This window comes from Megascapheus bottae, chromosome 13, assembly GCF_031878675.1.
Source record: "Megascapheus bottae isolate mThoBot1 chromosome 13, mThoBot2.hap1, whole genome shotgun sequence".
NCBI lineage: Eukaryota > Metazoa > Chordata > Mammalia > Rodentia > Geomyidae > Megascapheus > Megascapheus bottae.
The window spans coordinates 13,007,440-13,035,328 of record NC_143521.1 but is presented as its reverse complement, the minus strand read 5'-3'; the positions used below and the strand labels follow the sequence as shown (position 1 = coordinate 13,035,328).

The 27,889-nt window shown below is 39.4% G+C and overlaps 1 protein-coding gene across 1 annotated transcript; it reads left to right on the top strand.

Moving 5' to 3' along the window:
* Nucleotides 1-437: 437 nt before the first annotated feature.
* Bmp3 (bone morphogenetic protein 3) lies at nt 438-26,405 on the top strand. Its single transcript, XM_090344000.1, has 3 exons — nt 438-765; nt 17,717-18,627; nt 25,177-26,405. Exons 1-3 carry the CDS (start codon nt 438-440, stop codon nt 25,366-25,368), a joined length of 1,431 nt encoding a protein of 476 aa, XP_090200126.1. The 3' UTR covers nt 25,369-26,405.
* The last annotated feature ends 1,484 nt before the right edge of the window (nt 26,406-27,889 follow it).

Here is a 27,889-nt window from a genome sequence, read left to right as displayed (position 1 = left end):
GGACTCTCCTCTCATCTTCTCATCTGGAAAGAGCGGCTGGGCGCTGTGGGTTCCCGCACACGCCCGGGGCTGCCGGGCTCCCCAATCCCCAGCAGAGCCGCCGCCCCCGAGCCTGCCTGGAAATAAAGTGAAGCCAGAGGCTAGAGCGGCGCGGCGATTCCGGCGAGCACCCAGGCCTCCCGCGCACACCTCCAGCTCGTCCTCCGCCCTCCACGGCGCCCGCAGCGCCCAGCGCGCCCGGGGTCCAGCCCACCTGCCTCGCGGCGCCCAGTCCACGCCCGACGCTGGGCGCCCCGCCGTGCCCAGGGCTCCGAGCGCCCTCTCCACTCCGGCAGGTGGAACCTGGGCTCGACGGTCGGCGTCTGGCACGTCCCGATCGGGTCGAGCGGGTGATCGCAGCGGCGCCGGACGCGCGCCACCGCCCCGGGGACCTCGCCATGGCCGGGGCGCTCAGGCTGCTGTGTCTGTGGCTGGGCTGCTTCTGCGCGATCCTGGCGTGGGGAGAGACACCGCGGCAGCAGCACTTCCTCGAGCTTCCCCGAGCTGGGCCGGGCGATCGCAAGGCAGGTGGGGGCTCGAGTCCCGAGCTGCAGCCGCACGACAAGGTGTCGGAGCACATGCTGCGGCTGTACGACAGGTACCGCGGCGGCGGCCGGGCCCCCGCTGCGCGGAAGCCGGGCTCCCGGGAGCGGAGCTCGCCGTCCCCGCGCCCCCATCCTCTGCGCCTGGGCAACACGGTGCGCAGCTTTCGAGCCGGAGCAGCAGGTGAGTGCGCGAGGGGAGACCTCCCCTTCCCGCGTCCCGCCCCGGCTTCCCCCCCCAGAACCCCTGCCCGCCGGTCCCCCCTGAGGTCTAAGAGTCAGTCCAGCAGACCCCAGGGTCGCCTGTACACCCGGCTTTCTCCAGCTGCCTACTGAATCAGCTCCGTGTGGGAAGAGGGGAGGAGATGGGGTGGCAGCCGTCTGGAAATGGGAAAGGGGCGACCCTCCACCGCAGCAAAGCCCTCTGGGCCTGGGTGCGGGAGCTGGGCTGCGGAATTCCCCCCTGGTTTGGATTTTAGTTGTGTTTGTGTAGAAGCAAATGCATGCCATTTTCTGCCACCCTAGGGCCCTACAGAAACACCCCCCCACACACACACACACACTTGAAGTAGCCACCTAGGGAACTCTCTCATCCAGAACATTCTCTCCTGACCCGAGGCCCCCTCTGGGTATTACTAGACTTGTTGATCTCTGGATGGCAAACACACAAACCAAAGCCAGTGCTTGAATGTCTTCGCTTATTGAACCCCCATCTGGGCAAATAGGGGATGTGTATCATCTTCCCCAAGAGAAATGGGGGATAGGAGTGGTGGGAGGGGCGCAGCAGCGGTGGATAGTAAGAACCTTTTGGAATCTGCGATGAAAATCTGCTCACCCCATTTTTCAGTGTAAATCACTGCAGATTGAAATGCAATGCGTGGCTTAACAAGGTTTTTCTCTTAGCCTTTGTGGCGAAGGGAATAATTTAAACTAACAGGCTCCCTCCCTTGTGCTAACAGCTTCAGGGAAAGTTTCTTGGCTACTCTACCACTGTTTATGTGCTTGGAGGATGCACCAGACCTCTTTTTTTTTTCCCCTTCCCCATAACATTCAGGATAAAGGGAAATGTGACTGCAAAGCCTATCTTCAGTAGACCTTTGAAAAACAGCCAAGTATCGTCAAGGAAGGAGGTGTTGTCTCCAAGCTCTATCCATTCTGTCAGAATCACGAGAAAAGTTCCTGAAACTTTGATAGTTAGAACTCCTAGGGAAACAAAAAATAAGGAAAACTAAAACATCCATCAGGCAAAGCCCTAGGATGACACTGTAAATACTCTCTCAGCTCACAGGCATGATGACATTTACAATAAATGTGAGTTATGCTTCCTAATGCAAAAGCATTCAGCTGGAGACTGAGCTGAACCAGATTTTGCCTTCCTCTTAGAGCCCTGAGCAAGATCAGAAATAGTGCTACAGAAGTAGAAGCCTGCACTGCCTTACCCTAAGCATCCCAGCCACTTGATGAAGCTCTTGTGACAGGAGACCACACCAGTGACAGCTCTGTTTACTTAGTGCATCTAGGAGGTCCCAGCCCAGACAAGCAGCTGTGTGGGACTAAGGAGATTGCAAGAAAATTGGGGAAGGGCACGGCAGGTGGTGATAAGAAAGATACTCAAATCACTCTTCCCTTGATAATCATGTTCTCCATTATGTTTCCACGGGAGTGGTTGAGGCATCTAAGAGACAAACAGTATTTTTTTTTGTAACAGCAAGTGTTATTTTTTAGTATAAACCAGACTTTTGAGGGAGATTGATTTTGTTTTATTTCCCATATATTGGATATCTAGCTTTTTTTGTTGTATGGGATGGGGGGTAGATTTGAGTATTTGAGACAACATATATTTTGTGGTTTCTACTAATTCCATTTATTATAATTTCAGTGTCCATTATCACTCTCCGTGTGATCTTATATCAGCAAATGATAAAATTCTGCTACAGAGGCCAAATGTTCTCTCGAAATGATGAATTGGAGCCCAAAGCATATATACAAGGCTGGGTGATTCGATAAGAACACTAATCCCTTTAGCATCCGAGGGCCTGGCCTAATGACTTATTCATCAAACAGGCACTAGTTTTTGTGGAAACTTCAGTGTCACATTACCTGGTGGCAGACTCCTGGAGAGGTGGTTCATGTTGGACCTCTTCCAAGAGTGTTTAGTTACTAACACACTGAAAAGACCTCATTATTAGGCAGTCCTGGCTGGAATAAGGCAGGGCTCCAGGAAGGTGCCAAGGGTTTTGAGTATGCTAGTCCTTTTGCTTCGTCCATATCAGCATTTCCGTAATACCCCCTTTGAATTGGGTCCTGTGTCCTGATGCACATGAATAATATTGTTTGCATTCATAAATGAGAAGTGTTTCCCAGTCCAAGGTGTATGGGATTTAAATATATATATACATATATATGTGTATATATATTAGCTTTTCTATACCAAAGAGGCTGGAGGATTTATGGAAGATGAGGTGGTGTGCTTTACCCATGGAATGACATTGAGGGAAAGAGAGAAGGCACTGGGGCTTGAACTTGGGGCCTGGGCACTGTTCCTTAGCTGTTTAACTCAAAGCTGGTGCTTTGCCAATTGAGATACATGGACTTCCCTGCTTGGGCTTTAGATGGAGATCCTCAGATCTCAGCTTTCCAAGTAGAGAAGATTAAAGGTGATGAACCATTGGTAGCTGCTGGAGTGATATTGTGAGTGCTTATTTATAGTGCTGTGCTCCTTAGAACATAAATGAGTAAAATTATTTATTGTTATTCACCTAGATTCTCTTTGGTTGAAAGTTAGCTGCTGTGGTCTCCCTCTGGTTACGTTTTACTTAATCTATTATTTGATGGTGGGTGGCATCTATCCTAAGTACACTTGTGCTGCTAACCCCTTTTCTCCTCCTCTCTCAACTCTAGGCAGTTGGTTGCCAAAACCAAAATGCGCGCGCGCACGTGTGTGTGTGTGTGTGTGTGTGTGTGTGTGTGTGTGTGTGTGTGTGTGTGTGAGAGAGAGAGAGAGAGAGAGAGAGAGAGAGAGAGAGAGAGAGAGAGAGAGAGAGAGAGAGAGAGGTGTATGGGTTTACATAGTGACAAGAGTTCATGCCAACTTGATCAAAATAGACTATTTGGAGGAAAGACGGAAGGATATGAAATTAGTTTTTATTTGAATCTCACTTTAAAGGTGGTCTCAGGTACTATGAGATAAAATAATAATACTTTACAATAGGTTTTCTCCTGTCTTGATCCATAAGGTAGATCATTTTGTCCATTAACTTTTCTTCCTCTTAGATTCACTTCACCCCATTTTCTCAATCATAAAGGTAACCTTTTAAAGGAAAGCAGTTGTAGTGTGTTCTTTTAAGATACATGCAACTACAAAAAGCATTCCATTTCAGTGGGTATGTATCCCCTTTGTAATATCTATATCTATATCTATATCTATCTATTTATCTCTCTATCTATCTATATCTATCTATCTATCTATATATATATCATGAATAAGAGAAAACAGTATTAGGGTAGTCCAGGCTCACTAGGTAGGAAGACAAGGAAGATGTTTTTCTAATAGGAACCCAAACACTTAAAAATTTTTGGACATTGGTGGCTCCTTCCTGTAATCCTACCTACTCAGGAGGCTGAGATCTGAGTATCACAGTTCAATACCAGCCCAGGCAGGAAAGTCTGTGAAATTCTTATAGTTATTTAAACACAGAAAGGAAGAGAGAGGAGAAAGGAGAGGGGAGAGAGGGGGGAGGGAGAGGAGAATATGTTGTTGTGTCTCCAAATAAAATAGTACTCAGGTCGTGAGTTCAAGCCCCAGGACTGGCACACTCATAAAGAAGGAGGGGAGGATTTTGGTTTTGACATGTTTCTGAAGGTCAGGTCTCCAGGAAAGATGATGTAGAATTTAGGGCTGAATGATCAACACTTGAATAACAACCATTCCTATGAAATACTTGGGACAGTGGAAAAGCACATTGATAGGTTTGGGACTGAAATAGCTTTATCAAAACATAGTTCTATCTTGACATACCCAGAATTTAGAAAGTAGTCTTGAAATGGGTTGTGTGATGTTTTTGTTTAAAGGACAATAATACATCTGGAAAAGAGAAGCTGGATATGCAGCTGCTTTGAATTATACACTCCTTTGAATACATGATAGCCTTTAATGAAGTTCTTACTGTAACGGGAAAGACAGCTTTATAATCTCTGACATTTAAAAATACATAATACCATGAATTCTTGATTATCCATGCTAAATGGAAATGAGAAATATAATGAAAAATCAAATACTACTAGCTTTGTAGTATTGCTAGATACATTCAAAGAAGCCAAGAGACCATGACACAAAACTCCTAGACAGATAATTCATTCAAACATATTATTCATTCAATATTTTACAATAACTTATACACATAATTAATAAATAATTGAGAGTTATATACATTTTACCTAAGTGCTGAAAGTTCAAAATTCTTGACTAAAAGGATCCATATCTACTTTTACTTAAATAGGGATATAAATCTCATCTACTTCTTAGTATTTTTGCATTATATTACAGATTTTTGTATTTGGAGAGACATTGAAAAAATGAGTTCAAAACTTTATAATAGGAGAAGAAATGGCCACTGTAATATTTACCAGACAAATGAGCTAATGACAAGTTATTATTTCTTAACACCTGATCTCTTAATTAATTTTTTTGTCAGTCTTGGGGCTTGAACTCAGGGCATGGTCTCTGTCCCTGAACATTTTCCCTTCAAGGGTAGGGCTCTACCAGTTTGAAGCACAATATCACTTCCTGTCTTCTGGTGATTAAGTAGAGGTAAGAGTCTCACAGACTTTCCTGTCCTGGCTGACTTCCAACCTCCATCCTCAGATCTTGGCCTCCTGAATATAGGATTATAGGAATGAGCCATGGATGCCTGGGTTCTGATCTCATTTTTTAGGGAAATATTTAGTGGAAAGAGGTTGCTGGAAGATGTTAACAGGTGTTACATAAAAATAGGTCATGTAGTCAATTTAATTTGGAAAGAGTGTCAGTTTTCTTTGCCTTGAGGCCCTTGATTGCTAATGGGTCTCATAAAAGGAGCAAACTTTCTTCTGGAGGAAATATTTTACAGAATTGTTGTAAAATGTCTAGTTCAGGAGATGTGGACTGAGAGCCATCCTAATTTAGCAGGAGAGGTATGCAAAATGCACCAACTACCACAACTGGAAACAATCTCAGTTCCTCAATCTTCACCTCCTATTTTCTTTTTAGCTCAGGCTTCTCATCTATGTTGTTACCTTTAGAAGTTAGTCCAGTGGGCACTGTTCTGACTTTTTTTCAGTCCTAGGCTTGAGCTCTGGGCCTTTGCACTGATGCTAAGCTTCAATTGCTTAAGAGGAAAGTTCTACCACTTGAGCCATAAATATCACTGCTGGATATTTGTTGTGTCTTGAGTCTTGAGGCTGGCTTCAATCCATGATCTTCAGATCTCAGCCTCCTTGATCTTCAGATCTCAGCCTCCTTGAGTAGCTAAGATTATAGGCGTGAGCCAGCAGTGCCTGATTGGCCCTGTTTTTTGTTTGTTAGTTGTTGCTGTTTTGCCGGTCCTGGGGCTTGAACTCAGGGCCTGGGCACGGTCCTTGAACTTTCTCAAGGTTACTGCTTTACCATTTGAGCCACAGCACCACTTGCAGCTTTTTCTGTGTATGTGGTACCAAGGAATTGAACCCAAGGCTTCGTGCATGCTAGGCAAGCACTCTACCACCAAGCCACAATCCAGGCCCATGGTCCTGTTTTTATGTTATAAACTTTCTGAATGTAATTTTAGAGTTCCTCCTGTTTTATTTTTATCTTTTTGTGCTCCTTTATTGCTTTCTTCTGTATGGTTAATATGTTATGGCAGGCATAATGTTTTAAAAAGAGATTAGAGATTATATACATCGTGAGATTATATACATCGTGTGGTTAATGTCCCATCCCCATTCAGACCTTCATGAAAGACACATTTATTCAAATATCTATCGAATCCCTTAATCTCCAGTATTGTCATATTTGCTAGCGATTTGGTATATATTTTCTATTGACTAGACAAGGATATTGCTCTGCAGCATCTGGCTAAACTTTTCTCCCTAAACTTTGATGGCTTTGAATTTTTTAATTGCCATATTCTGCTAGTCAGTTACATTCTTCTATATAAGTGCCAGTTCCAATGTTTGAATACAAGGCTTCCCAGGGGCCCTTAACTTCCTTCTTTATGCCTGGCCCTCTACCACTTGAGCCACATCCAGCCTATCAGTTAGTATCTTGACAGTTTATTTTAATGGAAGTAGTTGAAAGTAATAGCCTCTCAGATTATCTACCCTTGAGCTATCCTGTACCAATTTCAATCAAATACATTTTTACGATTATGTTATAAGTTCATAGAAATAGAATTTTTTTTGCCAGGCCTAGGGCCTGTACATAGGGCATAGACACTGTCATTGGGCTTTCTCAAGGCTACCACTTGAGCCCCACAGCCCCACTTCTGGCTTTTTCTGTGTATGTGGTACTAAGGAATCAAATCCAGGGCTTTGTGCATGCTAGCAAGCACTCTACCACTGGCCACACTCCTGGCCTGAAAAGGTATTTTAGAATGAGAATAATGACATAGTATTAATCAAATAATATAAAAGGTAACACCTTCTTTGTGATAGTGGGAGGTAATGGTAGCGTAACTGAAGATCTTTCAAATGTGAGACAAACTCAGCCATTTCTTATGATAGTGATGACTGCATCATGGCATATTAGCATACATAGTAATTTCTTGAGATATTTTAAAAGGCAGGAATATCTCAAGGTTTCTAAACTGTATAGATATATGTGCATATGTTGGTGTTAAAAGATTCAGGTGTGTTCATTAACTTCAGTCAATGGGTCTTCTAAGACCCATTTAAAAAAATGGACAGAACAATAAATAGAGTAGTAAGTATAGTTCCTTTCATTCAATTTGTATGAATAAAACTGGTTGGGAGGAAGATCTCATCAAATTACTACTTTCAGTTAGTTCCTCTGACATCATACTTGTCATGCCTTTTTGTTTGTTTATTTGGGTGCCATTCCTGGGGTTTTTACTTAGGGCCTAGGCCTTGTAGCTGAACTTTTTTCCTTAAGGCTAGCCAAGGGAGCCACAGCTCCACTTTTAGCTTTTGGGTGGCTAATTGGAGATAAGAGTTTCAGAGACTTTCTTGGCCTAACTGTGCTTTCAATCAAGATCCTGAGATCTCAGCCTCCTGGGTAACTTGAATTACAGATATAAGCCACTGGCACTTGGCTCGAATGTTTTTTTTTTTTTTAATATAATACTTGTGCCCAATAGTTTTAGAAATTCAAGGTTCTCTGTCTAGCCCTTTCATTTGCCGATTAAAGCAACTAAGTTTGGTCAGATATAGTTTCATTTAGTTTTCCTTCAAAGATTCTTAATTCACTTGCACAAATTAAAGACTGAATTAGGTGTGATTGCTGCAGGTATAGCTTAAAGCAAACAGTTTACAAGTAGAAAAACAAGCTGAAGTGCTTTTTCTCCCAGTTCTTTTTTCTCTCTCCTTCCTTCCTTTTTTCTTTCTGTGTCTCTTTCCTTCTTCCTTCCTTCTTTCCCTCCCTCTTTCTCCCCTTCTCTTTCTTTTTTTTGTTTTATTCTGTCTTTTTCCCTTCTTCCCTCCCTCCCTCCCTCCCTCTCTCCCTTCCTCTTCCCTTCCTTCCTGCCTCCCTCCCTCCCTTCCCCTCCTCCCTCCCCCCTCCCTCCCTCCCTCCCTCCCTCCCTCCCTCCCTTCCTTCCTTCCTTCCTTCCTTCCTTCCTTCCTTCCTTCCTTCCTTCCTTCCTTCCTTCCTTTTTCTCCGACCCACCCTCCTGTTTTTTTCTCTCTCTTCTTGTCTTTTCTTTTCTGTTCTTTCTTCTTATATTCAAGCTGTTACTTGAGCTTGAATCCCCTCTCATGTAAGGATTCAAGCTCAGAAGTTTTGATCACCAATAGTGCTCTAACAGTAGAGTCACAGCTCAATTGTGCTTTTTTGGTGGTTAATTGAAGATGGAGTCTTTCTGTGGAGTGGCTTAATACTCCAAATATTATCTTATACTGACTTAATACTTTAAATAATTTTCATATACTTGACTCCCTCTGGCTTCCTACAATGTTTTAGTCATGTCTCAAATATTATATTAAGCATCTGTTGGTAGCACACAAGATATTCGGGTGACAGTGTAAGCATAAAGATGACCAGCATTCGTCACCTTTGACCATAACCTATGACAATCAAGTCCTATATTCAGAAAGTTACTACTTCTTTCCAAGTAGCTGAGAGGAGCAAGTTGTACTTTCCTTAGAGATTTCTTGAAGTTAGTCTTATAGTAAACTCCTGCATTAGCAGCATCAAAGCCACCTAGAATTTATCAGTAATGCTTTAGCTTACACCAGACATTGTGAACTAAACTCAGAGAGTAAAATTAGAAGCTTTATAGTTATATGTATCACATTTCATATATATATATGTATATATATGAGAGAGATGTTTATCGTGTGTGTGTGTGTGTGTGTGTGTGTGTTTGCGCAGGCTCACGCATGTGCACTAGTTCTGGGGCTCCAATTTAGGGCCTGGGAACTGTCCTTTGGGTTTTTCATTGAAGGTGCTCTACTACTACTGCCACAGCTCCATTTCCAGATTTTTGTGGGTATTTGGGGATAACAGTCTTCTGTTCTTTCCTGATAGGAGATCGCAGTCTCTTGAGTAGCTCCAATTACAGTTTGTGTCTTAAGGAGTCTTTGAGTTTTTCTGATTCACATTTCAGGCACTGTTTCAGTCTTGTCTTCTACCTCTCTCCTTTTTATGTCACATTGTACCCAGCACTTGCAATTTGGAACTGATTAGTGTGCTATTTTGAGGGCATCTGGTCCTTTTAGTTAGCGTCTTCATGGACAAATACTTGATAAGCTTACATAATAATAAGTTGCTTTGGCTTTGGAAGTATGTAACTGTGTATTTGTCAGGTTTCCTCCAAGAGGGGCTTCAAAATAGGTTAATTAAGACTGTTTGCTCCCAGGCCCTGGGTTCTGTGGCTCATGCCTGTGATCCTGGCTTCTCAGGAGGCTGAGATCTGAGGATCAAGGTTCAAAGCCAGCCCCACAAAAGGACCTCCAATTAACCTCTAGAAAAAATGGGAAGTGGGGCTTGGCTTAAGGGTAGCTGAAGAGCTCACGGCCAGCACCCAGGCCAAGTTCAAGCCCCATGACCAACCTCCCCCCAAAGAAAAAAGAAAGACTGTTTACCATTTCTCACATCCTCAGAATTGTGATCTAACAGATTTATTGAAAGGAAAATCTTCCCAAATGAGTCCCTGGAGGGTCTAGAGTCTATTTCATTTCTCCTATTCTGAGGACCTGACACAATTTGCCATGTAGTTTGAATTCAGTAAATACTTGAGTTGAGTTGATGTTTGGGAGATAAGAAAAGCTAGTAGGAACGCTATCAGTCAGGTGAAGGCTACTTGCCTTGAAAGAATTTCCCACAAGCTTACTACAATTTGTATATTAAATAATAACAATAGTATTCTACTTTATATAAAACTGTTCTAATAATTATTTTCTAATGAACTGGCAGGAAACAATATATAGTGGTTGGGCATTTGCCACTTTTGGGATTTGAATTTGAAAGGTTTTTCAGTTAGGTGTTAAATAGGAAACACTTTTGAGTCTAGTAGGTTCAACCAATTGGCCATTTAAGAACTCTAACAAATAATTTTCATGATACATACATGCTCCAGACTATGTGAAGTAAGCATGAAAAATGCAAAGATTTCTGCCCCACGGTGGAGAACAAAATTAGAAAAACTGATTAGTGAACATTTGGCTATTCAAGAAAATCATACATTATATCATCTTTGGCCATGTTTTACTTTGGATATAGAGAATTGTTTTGAGATCCCATAAAATTCAGTCATTTGATTTGGACTCTGCAAGTAAAACAGTCCTATGACTTTGTGTTTCCCTTACAAGCAGGCTCTCCATCTTGTCTGTGCCTGAAAGTGGATGGTATTTTAGAGAAAGGTTCAGTCTTGACTTAGCAGCAAATATTCAGGTAGTGACTTGAATTGTGTATGTGTGTGTGTGTGTGTGTGTGTGTGTGTGTGTGTTTGTGTGTGTATGTTCTTCTCCTAGCCACTCCAAGTGATCCTGAACTGTGGAGAAGTGTGTATGTGTGCATATGTGTATGTGTGTGTGTGTGTGTGTGTGTATGTATGTGTATGTTCTACTCCTAGCCACTCCAAGTGATCCTGAACTGTGGAGAAGTAAGTGTGTATGTGTGTACACACATGTGTGCATATGTGTATGTGTGTGTGTGTGTGTGTGGTGGGAGAATAAGGAGCTGTTCATAGTTACATATTTTCTGTCTGACTAAAATGTTTTCCCTGTTTCCTAGGGATTTAACTAATCATCAAGATTTCATTTAGTCTATTTGCTTTATAGTGAGACTTTACAAAGAAAGATTTCCATTGTATGCTCTGATTCCCTTTGAAAATATTCTGTGTGGGCTTGAAGTTGCACTCCTATGCCATGCCAGTCACAGACATAACCTCTCTCAGCCACTTCGGGAGAGGAGCTCAAGTGCCAGCTACATGGCAAGCTTGGTCTCAAGGCCTGACGTTTGAGTCTGGCTTTCTAACCTGAATCTTTGGCTTCACCAGCCTGCAGATAGTTTGTTTTCTGATTGAAAAACAGAAATAAATCTTCCACCTTTACTTCATGATCACACTTCCTAAAAATAAAATCTAAGTAATGGACAATAAGGGTTTTTTTCCAGGCTCACTTAGAACTTAGCCAGATAACTTCTGTTGTCTTTCATCTATTTTTCTGTAATAAGTAGATGAACATTAACATTTATTTATTCATTAAAAAGAACTTTTTTCGCATGGAACCCATTGTCCACACTTGTAATGGTAGCTACTCAGGAGGCTACAATTTGAAGATTGCAGATCTAAGCCAGGCTGTGCAGCCTGTCCATGGGATTCTTATCTCCAATAAAACTACTCAGAAAAAAAGCCAGAAGTGGTGCTGTGGCTCAAGTGGAATGTTAGCCTTGACCACAAAGTGTCTAAGGGACAGCCCCTAGGCCCTGAGTTCAAGCCCCACAGTGACCAGAATTTAAATTAAATTTAATTTAAAAGGCCCTTTTTAATTAATAAATCAACTTTTAATACCATGGGGTATAGCTTATGCGTCAGACCCTGTGTTAGGGTATGAACTGGAGAGTACAGTGTAAAACAATATTTTATATTTATGGACATTATAGTCCTAGGAAGGAGGGACAGTATAGTGCTTTGCTGACAGAGGCAGGATCCTAATTAAGTGATGTCACAATAAGCTTGCCTTTGGAAGCAAATCTGTAGGCTGGAGGTTTATCTCAGTAGCAGAGTACTTTTTTTTTTTTTAATGTACGAAACTCCTAGGTTTGATCTCCTGAACTGAAAAAATAAAGATATACACAGTGCCTCATACTTCTGGATTATGAAGACAGAAAAGGCTAGGAAGAGGCATTCCAGAGAAAAGCAAGGGCCTACAGAGGCAAACATCCCAAGTGTGGAAGAGTGAGTGTGGCTTGTTCAGAAACTCACCTAACTTCCATATTCCCTTTCAATTCTCACATGTCATGATGCAGAAATTTCAGAATAGAAGATTGTAACCTGGGTGGTAAACCTTTAACCACAGTGCAAGTAGATCAGTCCTCAATAAGGGAAACTGGGCTTTTCCTGTGGCCAGTAAATAGTATGGAAATAGCACCACCTATTGGTAGTTGCTGTTTAGAAGGAAAAACATTTTTTAGGGAAGAGTTGGAAACAGAAAGCCCAGTTGTAGTTACTCACAAGTTCTTACAACACAGTTGCTTGCGAAAGTTCTTCTTCCACACCTTTGCTACTACCTAGCCATTCTTCTATAATAGTCTTAAACTATTACTAGTTTTGCAAGGTCCCACAAATAGTTCCCAATAAATTAAGTCAAATAGAAGTCATGACTTGTATTGGCCTGTATCTGGCCTCCACTTAACCATCACCTATAGATTTAATTTACCAATGTTACTGCTTCCTTATGTATTCCTCTGTCTCCTACCTAGAATAGATCAAGATATTCAACAGCGTTGCCATGCCATTATTCTTCATTATAGTACAATACTCTTGAATCCTCCCATTCCTCACAGTGAGATTAAGAGCATCAGTGTGCCCAGCCCTAGATCCTAGCTCAAGTTCTAAGACCTAGAAGCTGTTCATACTGCATTCATGTTTGTTAAATAAAGCATTTGTTTTTCTTTGGTCTCTCTTCTTCACTGGTTGTGGTATAGTTATATGTACAATAGGCAAATGGTATCATGGAAGCTGTCTTGACGATTTAGTATTTTAGGCCAGTTAATAAACTGCCCAGTAGCTCTATTCTAGATCATTTTTTATCCTTAGATTTCTTAAACTACAGTTTGAAATGATTAACTAAAGCTAGTGAGGAAACTTAAAAAGTAATCATCAGTATTGTCTTTATCTCATGTGGCCCTCCTTGAACAAGAATGTTGCATTTCAGGAAGAAAATTTTTGCTCGATTTACTATTTGTTTTTCACATTTATATCGAGTAAAATCTAGAATACTAGCTAGAAAAAAATGCCTTTTAAATTTCCTTTGGGCCCTATGAGTATAAAACTAGTGGTTTTCCTATGCAACAGCTATAATCACCCAATAGAGATTTTATTTGAGCTACAAATGTGAGCCACATTCATATATTTTTTTAAAAAAATGTGTAGTCACCTTTGAAAATGCGAGAACAAAGGATTTTCTTAACAATTCACTATATTCCACCCGAGATAGTAAAATGTCATTTCAACACATCTTCACTGTAAAATGTAATCCTGTAATATTTAGGCAATTTTTTTATAAAACCTTAGGAATTTAGTCCTATCACTTATCCCAGTTGGGATTTAAGTAGGGCATCATGATCTTGATTCTAGTCAACTTGTATTTTCTGGGTCTTCCATATGCTGTAAGCCTTACCTGAATTTGTATTAATCTTCACAAGTCTGTAGTTTATAAACGAACATTCGTTGTATAGGTGAGCACACTGACATTTACAGAACTTGTTATTTGTCTGAGAATTGCTACCGGCTCTCGTGGTTTGGGCATGGGGTAACATGATTTTGACCTCACCATAATTCATGGATATGAAATGAGAGTGATAGGGAAAGGCCATGTAACCAATTCTGAGATATTTGTGAGATGTTGAAGGTTAGACCCACAGATGGAGGCTAACTTTACAGCAGATTAAAAGGTGACAGTAAATCTATTTGAAAGAAGGAATCAATCGGAATCAAAACTTGGGGGAAGGAGGAAGAAGAGCTAACCAGGAGAAACACAGCCACCCGTGTCCCCCAGAGTTCATGTATTCCCTGCCAACGTGCTTGTGTGGCAGCCACTGCGTTGCCACATACTTAGAACTGACTGGCTTTTCTTCCTTCCATTTTAAACTTCCATCTGCTACATGGAATTTGGGTAAAAGTATATACTATAGTGACTGGAATAAATTAAAGCCAAAGTCTCTGAACAACCCTGATGCCATGGCATTGTTAAAAAGGTCTGTAAAATATTATCCTGGTGTCATGGATTATACAATGTGCACAAATGACGGTTTCCTCCTTGTGCTTCACACAATGTTAAGAATGAGTAAAATATGTTTCCCATTGCAATTCCCTTGTGCTTGAGTCTGGGGACTCAATGAACTCATTTTAAGTTTCCACGTCGTTATAAAACTGTTTTTTTTTTTTACTGAAACATGGTTTTGATCAAGAACATAATTTTGTGATTGTGTATGTGTGTTTTGGAAACAAGTATGTATATGGAACCTTACATAGAAGAAGCTTCGCTTAAGTTCTGGTAACCGATCCCATCTCACCCTGCGTTCCCACCACACCATCAGACATGCTTGAGAAAGACAAACAGCTTCTGTTTTTACAAACCAATCTCTTCCACTCTTTCTGTCTCTTCTTTCCAGAGTCAAAGAACTAGAACTACAAATGAATCATACCAAATTTAAATTCTGATTTTGATTTCTTGCCATTTCTGGTAAGATATCTAGGAAATCCAATGTTAAATTCATAGAATGTTAAACTTCAAAGAGTTGCACAGCCAACTTTTTCTATGTGTTGGAATGAGAGACTCATTATTAAATATATTGTATAAGATATATTGTCCTGCTTATACATTGTATTTTTGTAAGGCAGGTGGAAGATGTAATTCATACAATTCAGTTGATACTGGCACTAATCACAAACATAGTTTGTACTTAAAAACACTTAGAGGTCAGGAGTGTGGCCTAGTGGTAGAGTGCTTGGCCAGAATGCACAAAGCCCTTGGCTTTTTTCCTTAGCACCACATACACAGAAAAGGCCAGAAATGGTGCTATGGCTCAAGTGGTAGAGCTCTAGCCTCAAGAAAGCTTGCAAACTGTGCCCAGGAACTAAGTTCAAGGCCAAGGATTAGCAAAAAACACACAACTTATTAGATCCTTTATGAACTGTTTTATATATGTCTCATTTAGTTATGACTGAAGGTCAATATTTTTAAGTAGTCTTAATCCGGAGATGCAATTCTAGTGGGTCACAACCAACATGGAGTATGGTTTCTTGCCTCAGAAATCGAACAGAAAATAATGCTGGGAGGCAAGGAAGGAAATGAATCAGTATGACTGTATTGAGAAGATAGGTATCAAGCACACTGGGCCATCTTTAAAGAGCTAACATGAGCTTTAGGCTTAAATAGAGTAGTAAGTTGGATTGAGGGTGAGAGGTATCTGTAAGTAAACAGTATTGATCAAATTGTGATGTGATGGATTACCATTGCAGGCTTAGTTCTGTAGTCATTCTAGACAAGTCTTTTATCCCTGGAGGAGACAATCCAGTTCCTGTGAGATGACGACTCTCACTGTGTGTGACAGAAACAACACCCTCAGTTTCTAGCATGGCATAATTGCTCCCACTTAGTGGGGGATTTCATTATGGGGAGATCTGGTCTGTAAGGCTCTCCTGTTCTGGAATCCCAGGCGACTGCAGGGTTTAGACAATGAATTGACATGTCTGGAACCTTTAGAAGAAGAGGTTTGGAAAAGCTGTATAAAGCTGATAGCAAAGTATCTTTGCTACCCTTATCTTTGTGCCTTCAGCCTTTGAAGGGAGATGGGCTAGTTTGAGTCTATTGAGGCTTAATCAACCTGTATCACCAGCTTTTAGGCAAGCACTCACTCCTTAAGTGAGTCACATGCCTGAATGTAGGACCCACACAGAGATGGATGAAAGATGAAAGCAAAGATACCAGCCATTTTTTTCTCTTGCTTTACTCAAGTGAGGAGATAATGTGTTTTTTTAATGCAGTTTCTTAACTACTTGCTATTTGTTGTATGAATGAATATATTAAATATTCCAGAGCTACAAAGTTGATGGCAGTGTTAAGGTAATATAAACCACTGGCTTGTAGTAGTTTAGATGTACTTTGCTGAATTCATAAAAATAATAGTATTGCAAATATTCAACATCATAATATATCCCTCCTCCTCCTCTTACTCCTCCTACTCTCCCTCCTCTTTCTCCTCCCCCCTCCTCCTCTTTCTCCTCCCCCCTCCTCCTCTTTCTCCTCCCCCCTCCTCCTCTTTCTCCTTCCCCCTTCTCCTCTTTCTTCTCCCCCCCTCTGCTTTAAAAATTACTCCTCTTGGGCATTTGTAATCCTAACAACTCAGGAGGTTGCAACCTGAGGATCCAGGTTTTACGACAGCTGTGGTACAAAAGTCTGTGAGACTGTCATCTCCAGTTAACTACTGAGAAGCTGGAAGTAGAGCTCTGGCTCAAGTTAGAGCAACAGTCTTGAGCTTTTCCTCCTTCATTTAGCATAACATTTTCAAGGCTTATCTACATAGTAACACATCATAATAGTCATTCTTTTTTTCTACAACAGTAATGTCTTCTTTTATAGATATACCACATTTTTTATCTGTTCATTCACTGATGGTCATTTGAGCCATTTTGTTTTTTTTTAATTGTTCCCATCATTTGTTTTTTTTTTAATTTTTTAATTGTGATTAATAGAAGGGTTACATTATATTCACCAGATAGAAGGTGCATAACTTCACAAACATTGATATCCTTTCTCATGACATCCATTTTGTTTTTATGACTATTGTGACTATGCTTACTTGATTGTGTATTTTCTTTTTTTAATTTAATTTTATTTTTTATTGTAATTAATAAAAGGGTTACATGATATTTGCCAGATAGGTGGTGCATTAATTCACATACATTGATACCCTTTCACATGTCTTGGTAACCATTACCCTCCCTCCCATCCCCCCGATTGTGTATTTTCTATGTAAACGAAATTACTAAATTGTAGACTAAGTCTACATTTATATCTTTTAGGCATTACCAAACTATTTTCCCTAATATTTGAACCATTATTATGGTTCTCTACCAGTAAAGAGAGGGAATTTCAACTCCTTAAAATCCTCATAAACTTTCTGGGGGTTTTGTGTTTGCCCTCTTGCTTGTTTATTGTCTCCATACTAACCTTTATTACGTAGTATTTTATTGTGGATTTAATTATATTTTCCCCCAAGCACCATTTTCATCTGTTTATTAATCATTTGTGTACATTTTATGGACATATGTGTATTGGGACTTTTGCTCCTATTTTGTTGTGGAAGTATAATTGCTATTTATGTTCTCTATTTTGAATGCTAAACTTAGCCACTTAGTTATCTCATTCTATACATTAGATTTTCATTTTCTTGATAATATTCTTTGATACAGAAAAGCTTTGGTAAATTCTAGTTTTCCTATTTATAAATGTATTTATATGTATCATATTTATGTGCTTATAGATTTATATCACATTTGTATATTGAAAGTATAGATGGTTGCTCATGCTTTTAGTGTCATATGTAAAAATACATAATCAAGCCCAATACCATGGCAATGTCTATATGTATCCTTTTAATGTTATGATTTTTGGTTCATATTTAGAGCACTGGTGTGAGTTAATTTTTTCATAGGGTATGAAATAGAGATCCCATTTGCTTCTATTTACTTTGTTTTATTTTTGTTCCTTTTTAGACACTCTTGAAAGCAAGGGACTACATATTTTTAATTTGACTTCTCTAACCAAGTCTGAAAACATTTTGTCTGCGACACTGTACTTCTCTATTGGAGAGCTTGTCAACATCAGCCTAGTTTGTCCATTCTCCCAGGGGTGTTCTGATCATGCTCCAAGCAAACACATCCAGCTAGATCTCATTGCATGGATCCTCAAACCCAACCAAAACCAAAATCATCTCCTGGGTCATTTGTCAGTCGATGTAGCTAAACCTCATCGAGAACTCATGTCCTGGCTCTCCAAAGACATCACTCAGCTCTTGAGAAAAGCAAAAGGAGATGAAGAGTTTCTCATAGGATTTAATATTACCTCCAAAGCCCATGAACTGCCAAAGATGATGTTACCTTTTCAGGAGCCTTATATCTTGGTATATGCCAATGATGCTGCCATTTCCGAGCCAGAAAGTGTGGTATCAAGCTTACAGGGACATCGTAATTTCCCCATAGGAGCTATGCCCAAACTGGATAGCCACATCAGAGCTGCCCTTTCTGTTGAACGAAGGAAGAAACGCTCTGCTGGGATCTTGCTCCCTCTGCAGAACAATGAGCTTCCTGGGGCAGAGTATCAGTACAAGGCAGATGAAGTATGGGAGGAGAGTAAGCCCTACAAGACCCTTCAGACTCAGTCCCCTGAGAAGAGTAAGAGCAAAAAGAAACAGAGGAAAGGACTTCACCAGAAAAGCCAGACACTGCAGTTTGATGAACAGACCCTGAAGAAGGCAAGAAGAAAGCAGTGGATCGAACCTCGAAACTGTGCCAGGAGATATCTGAAAGTAGACTTTGCAGACATTGGTTGGAGTGAATGGATCATTTCACCTAAGTCTTTTGATGCGTATTATTGCTCTGGAGCATGCCAGTTCCCCATGCCAAAGGTAACCTGTTCACAGTCCTGTGCTTCCTTCCATAGTGTAAAAAGGCACAAGGTAACAGTGTGTGTGTGTGTGTGTGTGTGTGTGTGTGTGTGTGTGTGTGTGTGCGTGTGTGTGCGTGCGCGCACGCGTGCGTACCATCTCGTTCCTTATTTACTACATTCTCAAGTGTAATAGGTCCAATGGTTATGTTTGAATTTTCTTAACAATTGTTAAGGTAAGATGACATCAGCATTGGCATGAAGGATATAAAAATTGCTAGATAGAAAAGAAGCAGTTTGTGTGGGTTCCAAACATGAAATATAGCCTGTGGTCATGTGTGAATCCACATCTGCACATACAGTAAACTACTCCCAAAGGGGTGCGTATTATGGAAGCAAAGGGAATGATAAAGGGCATTTATGTCCCCTAAAAGAAGAGCTTTCGGTAAGTAGTCTTTTGGGTTGAGTTGTCCCCACAGAGGTCAGTAACAGGGTTTGGCTAAGGAAACTAGCCTAATGAAATCTACCAGATGCCTATTTCATTTGCTACCCTGGAAAACATACACACACAAAAAGGCAAAATAGGATAGAATGACTCAAGTTCAGCTCTTTCTCCCACTTCAATCTGTCAGAAATTACCTATGCCAAAAGATCAGTGTGAACTGTATTGTGTTTTATCTGTACTAGGTAACAAGACTCTTTCAAAAGATGGTTCTCTTTGAACTTAGAAGGCAAATATATTTTATAGTAAAATGTAGCCCTATACTCTACACTAAAATGAGCTTGTTGCTGTGCCTCTATTCTCAGCTTGAAACAGTTTGAATCTCTGTCAATGAAAATTGACTTAAGATAATTCAGAAGAAGAATGGAGGTTTGATTTTACTTGTATCCATTTTGCCTGTTGTTTGATAATAGATGAAAAAGACTCTTTGCCTCTTAAGAGTGACCAATTTCTTCTCCTAGGATTTTTTTTGTAAGTCTTGAGGGTTGAACTCTGGGCCTGGGCACTGATCCCTGATCTTTTCAGCTCAAGGCTAGTGCTCTACCATATGAGTCACAGCTCCACATTCAGTTTTCTGGTGGTTAATTGGAGATAAGAGTCTCACAAACTTTAGTTCCTGGGATTGATTGGCTTTGGACAATGATCCTCAGATCTCAGCCTCCTGAGTAGCTAAGCTATAGTATGAGTCACTGGTGTCTGGCTCTCTTAGGTCTTTATAACAGCATTTTTATATTCTTATCCTATAAGCACTGGGTAACAGATGCATTAAAAACAAAAGGTGAATGTACAAGAGCTGCTCATTCTAAGCTCCAGAAACTTGACTGAAATCCAATCATTCATGTTGAAAACAAATTCAGAAAAAATGAACTTCCTTCATTTTCTAAGATTTGGCTATCCCAAAAGTTTTTGATGATTTTGTAATGATGATTTTTATGATTTGTAAACTAATACATGAGACATGATGCACTTACAATACTATAAAGAACATTCACCCTGTCTAAAGAATCATAAAGGACAATTTATTGATCAAATAAAACATACAAATATCTTTTACAGCAAAGACAACCAATGAAACAAGCAGAGATAAATTCTCTTATAGAGCAGATAGATGGCCTGTGACATTAAGAAGCAACAATGAATTCAAAAATCTATTTTTAAGTCCAGGTTAACCGATTTTAGGTGGGCATTAGAGCTTTTTAAATAATCTCTTATCCTGTAATTTCTCCCAGCCAGCCTGTAATAAAGTTTTCTCTTCCCTCTGGGATTCCACTTTTAAGCTCCTGAGATCCATGCTACTACAGAGAACTGGCTCAAGCTCTGGCAAACTGGCTCAGTCTCCATTCCTCCAAGTTTCTTTCAGTTTACCTTGGTTCTACATACTCATACTGTTCAAAACACCACTGCTTCAAAACAACTTCACTGTGCTTCTCAGAGATCTAAAGAATCATAACTTAAAACTTAACAAGGGCTAAGTTAAGAATAGCAGAGATAAATTTCAGGAGAAGAGTATGATAGTGTGGCAGAATCATTAAACAGATCATAACAGAGTTTCTGAAAGTGCCCATAAACTGCCTGGGATTGTGTTCATATAAAGGTTCTGGTCCAGGGCATTTGGGAAAAGAATCTAAGATTGGGCACATCTAATAAGCTCTGAGATGATACTGACACTGCCTATGTATGTAGTGGACTTGCAATAGTAACATTGAAAATCAAATCCCTCGGGCTTGTATCCTGCTTCCAGCATTGACTAGTGACAATTCTTTGGCTAAGTTACCCAGACTATCTACATATTAGTTTTATCATCTCAAATGGGTAAAATAGTAACAAAAGTAATACTACCAACATAATGAAAACAGTGGGGACAGCAGGTGTTGGTAAATATTTGATGTTGGCGTCATGAATGACCATTGTTGAGACTGAGAGAAACAGAAAGCTAAATGTTGATGGCTAAAAACAGAATGCCTAGGAAAAATTCAAACCATACAGCAAAACGAAAAGTATTGTAAATGTTTTCAGCCTCTTTTCAAACATCACAAAGTTGAAAATAGGATTTTCGCATGAGCTCTTCAGTGAGGCAGGCTTCTTTGAAGAATAGTAAGACAGTGTTCATTGCAGCAACTGGGTTCATCATAGTGTTTGTCAAAACTTGGAATAGCATCAGAGCTCAAGAGAGACATAACAGAACTCAGCTTGAAGGTCTTTCTTTGAGCTTGAGATTTCCTTCTGCCAAGTTGAGAATAGAAGTTTGGCTGTTCCAAACAGTTCTCTGTCTCTCACATTGTGTGGAGTGCTTTCTAATGGTTTTGTGTCTTTCTAGTGGTCCAGTAAGCAAAGGGATGAGGAACATGAAGTAAAAGCAATGGGTAATTAATAAAAATCACTACCAGCACAGTGTCTAACTGGGCAACCAAAGCAAATTACTTAAGAATGCAATCTGACCAACAAAGGACAATGAAGGAATCCGATCAGATCGGTACAGAAGGAAAGGAAAAACTGAAGAGCCCAAAATAAATTCATTTTTTAGATAGCCATTTTGTCCCAGAGGAAAGTTCTCCCAGGCTAGACTCTTCTGTTGGCCTTCTTCCCCACCCCCACCCCCTTTCTCTCTTCCTGGGCAAAAGCCTGCTCTATATGGCAGGGCTCTCTGTCTGCAAAACTTGACAACCTGCTCTCTAATGCAGAACAGCTGTGTTTCTGCCGTTCCCAGATTCCAAGCTTTGCCCTTTCACTGATTCCAATTAGATAGTTTCTGGGCCATCACACCCATATGGGCTGGACTGCGAGAGTGTGGAGCAAACCTCATGGGCTAGGTCAGGAATGAAGGCTCTTAGCTGATGACATACTCTCCCTGGTTAATGCATTTGTAATCAAATTCAACTTGAGGACATCATACACAGCTTGGCAGGTGCAGGCTTGACCACTACAGATTTTATTCACACAGCAGTTAGGATTTTTTTTTCCAGCCCTAACAGCCAATCTGTTCTCCCAAAGAGAGACTGTTGGAATGCTGTCATGAGATGAAAAATGCCCAGATAGCTAAAGCCAAGTTCCATGCCTCTGCCTCCCTCACCAGTTCAGCAGAGATGGAAAACAGAAATTTCAAGTAAAAATTATGGAGCCCTTACTGCTGACAGAGATTCAAGAAACCAACAAGGGTTAAAGGATTGATGTTATTTTTTTTCAAGGAATTGTGCAAAAGCTAGCAATAGCAAAGATGAAGACATGAGCACAAGTAATAGAATACATTTTGAAACGAGTATCTCATTAAAAAAATACTTTTGATGAGTTCATAATGAATTTCTTGAGTTTCCTAGTTCTGATCTCTGGTGAGGAAGATAAATCAACAAAATCAAGCAAGGTGAAATCTTAATATATTAGGTTATCCATGCTAGACGTTTCCTGAATTGATGAAAACAGGTTTCAGCCTTCTTAAGAAGAAACTCATGAGAGAAAGCACATAGCACTGCACTTGTGGTTTAATATGGTTTTGTAAGCGACTGATGAAAACATGATCTGAGCATAAAAATAAACAGAAATTATGGACTGGCAACATGCTTCACACCAGCAAATTACAGCATAGATCCTTTGTGCATGACATAATTATTTCTGGTACTGGCAACTTGATCAGAGGGTTCCATAATGAGAGAAAGAGGGAAACTCCCTAGAAATCAGAGAGATTTCTGATAAGAAACATCAATCTGGAATCAAAGGTTCAGGCCTAAATTCTGATGAGACCACTGGCGACTACTCATCTGTTCAGTTTTTGAATCCATCATTTCTAAGTTGGAGCTTAAAAAAAATGGACAGGAATTTTCCTAGGAAACACCCATGAATATTTTCCATATTTACTCTAGGTCATTTTCACAGAAGCTTTTAAAATTTTTTATCGATGGGGATTATGTCCAAAGAAATAGGTAGAATGGAGGATATGTTTCTTTTAAAACATAAAAAACTTTCATTCACTTATCAAGAGTTGCGAGTGTGCATTACTCTCAGACCTGACACATGGTGAGGCATATGAGCACCCCCACCGTCTCAGGTTTTTAGGTTGACCTGCTCTGTGTGAAATTTAATATTGTAATAGTCATTAAACATTAACAATAACAAAACAGTGTCAGAAAAGCTGGTTTAAAACTCTTTTGGGGCTTATGACAAGCTGTTTGGATGATTCATTTATTAGAATAGCATTTATATAAAGAGAGAAAAGTGGAAATAACTAATATTGATGAAATAATAAACAGAGACTTCCCTTGGTTTGTGATCCTGATGGCACTTTGTATAAAATGCCTATGTTTGGTTTTTATTAGTGCATATTCATTAGAAAGAATGAATTTCATTGTGTAATTTTAAGACATGCATATAACACACTTGGATTCTCTTTGTCCTTTCTTCTCCCAGCACCATCCTTTTTCTCTAATGATCCTAGAGCCATAAAGTTTACATAATTTTTAATGGAGGAATGTAAGATACAATATAAAAAAAGCCTGGACACTTCTTGTTTTATTTAGTAGGGAAATACTCTGTATTGCAATAAGTTAAGCTAATTAATTAAAACTACTCATTTTCACAAGTGCTTTTTACTATACTTTGTCTCTCAAAAGAATAAAATTAAGTGCCTCTCCTAAAAACTAGATTTTAATTATTTTAAAATCTGCCAGTTTCTGATATCTTTCTTTTTCCTTTTATCTGTCCTTCACCTCCTAATTTATTTGAGTTTCCCATGCTGGAATTTTAAACAAAAATCCCATTTGAACAGGGAGAATGAGTTTGTGCCTCTGATCTACAAGAAAAGTGGTGTGGCTCAAATCCTAAAATGATAAAGCCACAGTTTCAGGTTAAGTCCTACTCTCAATTTAACATGATCTCTGATAAGTTTATCTCCTTTCCTCTGTTTTTTTTCTCCCCCCCCATCCCTTTTTCTCCCTCGTTTTTTTTCCCATTCTTTCTCTCTCCCTCTATCTTTTGTTTCCCTCCTTCCCCTCCATATCTTCTTCTCCTCTCTCCTCCCCCACCCCTTTGCTGTGCTTTGAATCAAATCCATTCAAGTGTTCGAGATATGTTTAAAACAAGACTAGTTTCACTCATCTGAAAAGAGACACTGACATTGAAAAGTATGACATTTCTTCCAGAGTTGTTCTAATCATTCTGCCAGTATCAAACCATTTTAAGCTTACCAGAATAACTCCCCCTTTTAGGTAGCATAAAGCTGTATGGAACTTTCTAAATGAAACCACATGTTTTCCTTGGATGTTAGTGGTAGCCCTTGGCATTTTCTCAGGCAAGAGATTTAACCCAGACTTCTTTGGTCAAACTCCTGACACCCATGGGTTAACCTTAGGCACCCCCCTAGTTGATTCTCAGAGGGCACTGTCCACTCAGAGCACTGCTCTACCAAGTTTAGGTCTAAACTTAAAGCAACAGTGACCCCCAGTGGTCTTTTTCAAACACCAATTTGTGCTTGTAAGAGTTGAACTGTATTCCATTATGATAGTCACCATCTAGTTCATTCTTTTGGCAACTATTTAAAGAAGCCAATGCCCTTTTGCTTGCTCAGGTTTAGTTTCACAGCATTGCATAACTATCATAATGTTACTGGTGGTAATTATTTTCTGTTAAGTAAGGTGTTAGTTCTTTAGGATTAATAGTGTCAGGAACTATTTTATTTTGTTTTGTTTTGTTGCAATCCTGCTATTGAGAATGGATTTCTTAATTTAGGATGGAGAACTAAATTGCTTAGAACCAAGTTCAAATGTTCACTCTACCACTTTACTACCCGCTTGACTTCAGACATGTCATTTATTTCTCAGCATATGTACAAATTGTGAGCCGTGATGGTTTGATTTTAGGATTAGAAGTATTAATGATGAGATTCCTAGAACACTGTGTGCACTTAATATATAAAACTCACTTGGGGGTGGGGCTACAGGAGCCCAGGCTGAATGTGCAATAATGGAAGGTTTTACAGAACTGTTGAAACAAATTCATTAATAACTATTCTATGCAATGCAGGATGAGAAGTGCAAAAGCAGTTCTGCCTAATTCATGAGTCTTCTCCTTTCTCTTTTCTAGTCTTTGAAGCCATCAAATCATGCCACCATCCAGAGTATAGTGAGAGCCGTGGGGGTTGTGCCTGGAATTCCTGAGCCTTGCTGCGTGCCTGAAAAGATGTCCTCTCTCAGCATCTTATTCTTTGATGAAAACAAGAATGTTGTGCTTAAAGTCTATCCTAACATGACAGTAGAGTCTTGTGCTTGCAGATAATGGGACAAACAACTCATTTGAATGCTTAATTCAATCATTAGATTATTTTCACAGACTCATTTTGCACTGCCAATGTGTTTTGTCCCAGAAGATTTCATTTTTTATATGGTCAAAGGAGAAGAAACCAATAGATTGAAGATATGCACGAGGCCAAACCGAACTGTAGAACTGTATTCATTTCTGAATGTAACTAAAAGCAAGATTTTGAGAATTATGGCTATTTCTTTTCCTTTTAATGACAAAAGAAAAATGTTCATGCAACTGTTTTAGAATTGATATAGAACACACTGATTTATTTTTGTAATGGGTTTCAAAAGTAGATCAGAAAACCACCGGTAGTTAATAATTGATCTGTACTCATCTAACCATGACTAAAAGGAAATAGAGAGTAATTTCATATTTTAATAGGCTTATTGTCTTAGCCAGTGTTAAATAATCTATTCACTTGTGATGTTTATCTTAAACATTTTGGTACTTGCTTGCCCTTGATTTTTCTCTACAAGGCATTGTACGTCTTAAGTGAATGAGTGCTAAGTGGTGAGTAATGTGTGAACACGTGTCAAGTCCCTGGGCTCTCTGTAAGGAAGTCTGCTTGATAGCATTCTACAATTTGGTCTACACAAAATTCTTTATTTTTAACTTTATTTTTGGAAAGTTTCATTTGGTTATATAAGCTTCACCAAGAATGATAGAATTATCCAAGAGCAGATGCAGAGAGTGACTATTTAACCAGTTGAATTGGAAATCAAGTTGTTTTTTTTTTTATTCCATTACCTTCCAAGAAAGGGAGTTGGGAATTCAATTTCTGAAAACCTGGATGTAACTTCTCTTCGTGTCTTTCACAAGAATTTACATTTTTACTTCTAATTTGAACTCAAAATTTCTTTGTGCAGTATTGGGTGGACTACTAGAAATCTTTAAATGATTAATTTGATTACAATCACATTTAATGAGTTTTCAGCTACATTGGGTTCAAGCATTCTTTATATATAGCAGGGTATTGACAATTTGAACAAGCTGGATAAAAAAAATTATTCACTAGGAAAAGAAATCAAATACAGACTTCAGTCTACTTTTATTTTTTTCCCCAGTTTTCCATTGTCATAAACTACCCCTATAATTTTGTCCTTGAAAATTGTTTCAAAACCTTTCACTCATTATATTTACTTGAGAGAAGAAGTGATTTCAGGAATAGGTGGTTACTGTTTTATCTGTGGTTAGGCTACATTTAAATTTAGCCTCATCTGATGATTAGAATTAACTATAATGTTTCAGAGGCTGTGTGGTATCAGAATTCATAAAATTTGGTTCTATTTCTTGCTGTGTTTAAGGGGATTCAGTCATCTCATAAATACTTGTGTATCATCTATTTTGTAAAAGGCACAGTATTAACCATGTATCTTAATGCCTGTCCCCATAAAATAAGTGGTTGACCATTTGGGTTGGATGGCCCCTCCTAGAACTAAAAGTTTGGGCTTCTAACATAAGCTGATATATGCAAATCTTCCTTAAAGGGAGGATAATAATACATATTAAGACACTGCAAGTATTTCTACTCAGAAACACAATACGAGAGGCCCATACCGCAAGGTAGCAGTTCTCTGTGATCTAATATATATGATTGGAAGCCTTTTAGAAGCTGATAGCCATAAAAAAAACTTACTATTTGCCACTTTTGAAATATAAGTAAGTTGGTATAGATATGTGCTAACGCTCAGGACTAAAAAATGAGTTAAGTTTTTGTGCCTAAGTGCTGGATTTCCTCTAGGGCATTTTTATTTTGTAATAGAAAGCTGAAGATCCAAACCAAGATATGGATTAAATTACTTTGTAATACATTTTCTTACAAATTTGAAAGTAAAGTCATATAATAGAAATAGGCTGGACTGAGAATCATATTCTAGTAATACTGTCTTTCAACAAGAGGATGTTTCTTTTTCCATGGCAGATTTGATGAAATTTTTTTATTGTAATTAGTAAAAGGGTTACATGATATTTGCCAGATAGAAGGTGCATTAATTCACGTACATTGATACCCTTTCACATGTCTTGGTCCCCATTTCCCTCCCCCCCACACCCCCCACCCGTCTTGGTTTTCCCCCCTTCCCTATCAAATTTCAAATAACCAAATACAAATAAATTCAATATATCAGATAACAAAGTGAGATACTGTAACAATATGAGATAACCAAGGGACAGCAAAGGAGATGAGAGACAACATAGTACATTAAGGACAACAATCATTGGTTATATGGCTTTTGTTTCTATATCCTGGAGGTCCTTTCAATTAGCTTCATACTATATGGCCTTATGTATCAAGATTTTGCTCCATTGCAGATCTCTGCTAGTAGAGCCCAAGGTTTCTACTGATTATGACGAATGAGGGAAACCACTGAGCCTAAGTTCCTTTGAGTCTGGCTTACTTCACTTAATATGATTTTTTCTAAGTCTTTCCATTTCCTAACAAATGGGGCGATGTCATTCTTTCTGACAGCAGCATAGAATTCCATTGTATACAAAT